Raw genomic sequence first — 2240 nt, 5'->3', positions numbered from 1 at the left:
ACACCATAAATTAGAGCTTCTTCCCCCCGCCCGGGCCAGGGCCCCCCCAATCTCTCCCTGCGGGCACGTCCATCCCCAAGCGCTGCCTGCTCACCTCCGTCACCGCCGGGGTCGGGTCCCGCCTCGCTGCCCGCGCTCTCGGCCCAGCGAGGGGGAGAACTGCTCTGCGAGGGGGTGCTGGGGGGCAGGCAGGGCCCCCCCATGCCCCCCTGTCCGCCCGCGGGGTAGATGCCCATCAGTGCTGTCTCGGAGGGAAGTGGGGTCGTCACTCTCTTCCGTGGGACACGGAGGGTTGTGGGGATGGGGATGGAGGGTCCCAGCGAACCGGGGATCCTGGGGATGAGAGGGGTCATGCAGGGAGCCCTCATGGCTCACCCCCCCGCCATGGGCCACCCTGCACATCTCCAACCCCCCCAGCACCCCCTCCCTGCACCCCACGTCCGTGAAGCCTCTCCCCCCATCCCTGCTCCTCTTCAATCCCCCGCAGACAGAGCTAACAGCCCGTGCCCCTGAATTCCTGAAGGCAGGGTCTGGGGCCGTACCCGGTGCCGGGGGGGCGGTGCTCGGGGGTGTGCACGGGGGGGGACACCCTGCTGGCCTCCGAGCCCACGAAGCCACTGTCTGTCTCCGGTGACACAATGCGCTGCTCCTGCAGGGGCACGGGCAACGCAGGGTCGGTGCTGAGCACCCCAGGACCCCCGAAAGGGTCTAGGGGTGCTGGCAGAGGGGGGAACGCAGGCGATTCACCTTGCGGGGCCCGTGCTGGGGGGCAGCGCTGCCCGTCCCGCTGCTGCGGCGGGACAGGGGCGCCCGTGGTGGTCCGGGGGCCACCAGGTGGGGCTTGGCACTGGCTGGTGGCTCCTCAGAGGTGGCAGGGGATGGGTGGCCCCCTGTCCCCTCTGCCTTTGGGGGTCCCCTGGAGGGCAGCAGTGCAGCTTTACTCTCCGGGGGATGCCTGTGGGGGAAGGGAAGGGATGGAAAACGAGGATGAGGCACAGCAACCCCCAAACGTGGTGCTGCAGCTCTCTCGTGGAGGACGCGAACTCTGAAGCCAGGGAGGCAAAACAGGAGCCCGGATGGCAAATTCTTGCTCGCCCTGCCTGCGGAATCGTCCTCCCTCAGCACTTACAAGGGGAAGGTCTCCAGGTCGGTCGCCTCCTCCACTGACCGTGTCCTGCAAGGGACCTTGCCGGGGCCACCGTCCCCTGCTGCAGGAGCGTCCACCTCCTCCTGGGACCCGCTCCCCACCAGGCTGAGCTGCTCCAGGCTCAGCGACGCCGGCAGGGACTTGAAGTGCTTGTACCTGGGGGGGATCACAGAGCGGTTTGGGGGAGATGCTCCCTGCCCGAGCCCCTCCCACGCTGCCACGAGGGCACTCACCGCTCCAGCAGGTCCCCGAAATCCTCCTCCACTCGGAGCTGCTTGTGCCAGAGGGGCCAGGGCAGCCCCCCCATCACTCCCTCGTGGTTCCCCGCTGTCCCCAGGGGACCCTCCACCAGCTCAGGGCTCTGCAGGGCACAGCAAAAGGCGGGGATCGGGAGGCATGACCCCCCCAGCCGCAGCAGGGTGCCCCCACCCCAGCACCTTTGCACCCTTAGCTCACCTCGGGGGGTGGGGAGTGGGTGACCGGTGGTGGGGACGGGGCTGGGGGGCAGTGTGGCTGAGGGAGGGGCTGCGGAGGGGACTGCAGGGGGGGCTGCCGCCTGCCTCCCGGCTCCAGCCGCTCCTTCAGCCCCTCCAGGCGCAGCCCCAGGCGGTAAATCTCCTCTTCTACCGCCCTGAAAGACATCGGCCGTCAGTACCGGGGGGGACGTACAATGACCCCCGGGGACCCTCGGGCCTTGGAGGGGGGGGCCGTGGGGGTCGAGCACGTACCGGTCAGGATCAAAGCCCCCCGCAGCCCCCGGGAACTGCTGTCGGCCCCGCAGGTACTCCCGCTCCAGTGCATCCTGTGCGTCCTTCAGCAGCCTCATCCTCTGCGGCACAAGGAATGCGGGATCCGACCTTGCCCGCTCGGCACCGGGCCCCAAAACCCCAAAACCCAGTCTGGTCCCATCCCCCACCCTGGGTTGGGGGTCCGGGAAGGGGCTGACACACCTGGAGCTGCTCCGAGGGTGGGGGGCTCCCCAAACGGATCCACCTTTCGAAGGACTCCACCTGGCCGGGAGAGCACGGACTGAGCCCGACCCCGCCGCAGCCCCCACCTCTGCAAGTCCCCTCAGATCCCCTTCCCACTGACC

General features: G+C 69.2%; 1 protein-coding gene across 1 annotated transcript in view; it reads right to left on the bottom strand.

The window, feature by feature from the left end:
- Positions 1–94: 94 nt before the first annotated feature.
- AKNA (AT-hook transcription factor) overlaps positions 95–2240 on the bottom strand; it is a gene marked incomplete at its 3' end in the record, with an annotated part of 10951 nt that continues 8805 nt past the window's right edge. Inside the window, 8 exon segments of the mRNA XM_027906019.1 lie at positions 95–333; positions 543–707; positions 710–955; positions 1130–1303; positions 1381–1508; positions 1604–1778; positions 1876–1976; positions 2098–2161. Of these exon segments, the coding sequence (XP_027761820.1) occupies positions 95–333; positions 543–707; positions 710–955; positions 1130–1303; positions 1381–1508; positions 1604–1778; positions 1876–1976; positions 2098–2161 (1292 nt within the window).

This window comes from Empidonax traillii, unplaced genomic scaffold, assembly GCF_003031625.1.
Source record: "Empidonax traillii isolate 1590-97213 ecotype Southwest subspecies unplaced genomic scaffold, ASM303162v1 scaffold1238:size216485, whole genome shotgun sequence".
NCBI lineage: Eukaryota > Metazoa > Chordata > Aves > Passeriformes > Tyrannidae > Empidonax > Empidonax traillii.
This window is presented reverse-complemented; position numbering and strand designations above follow the sequence as displayed.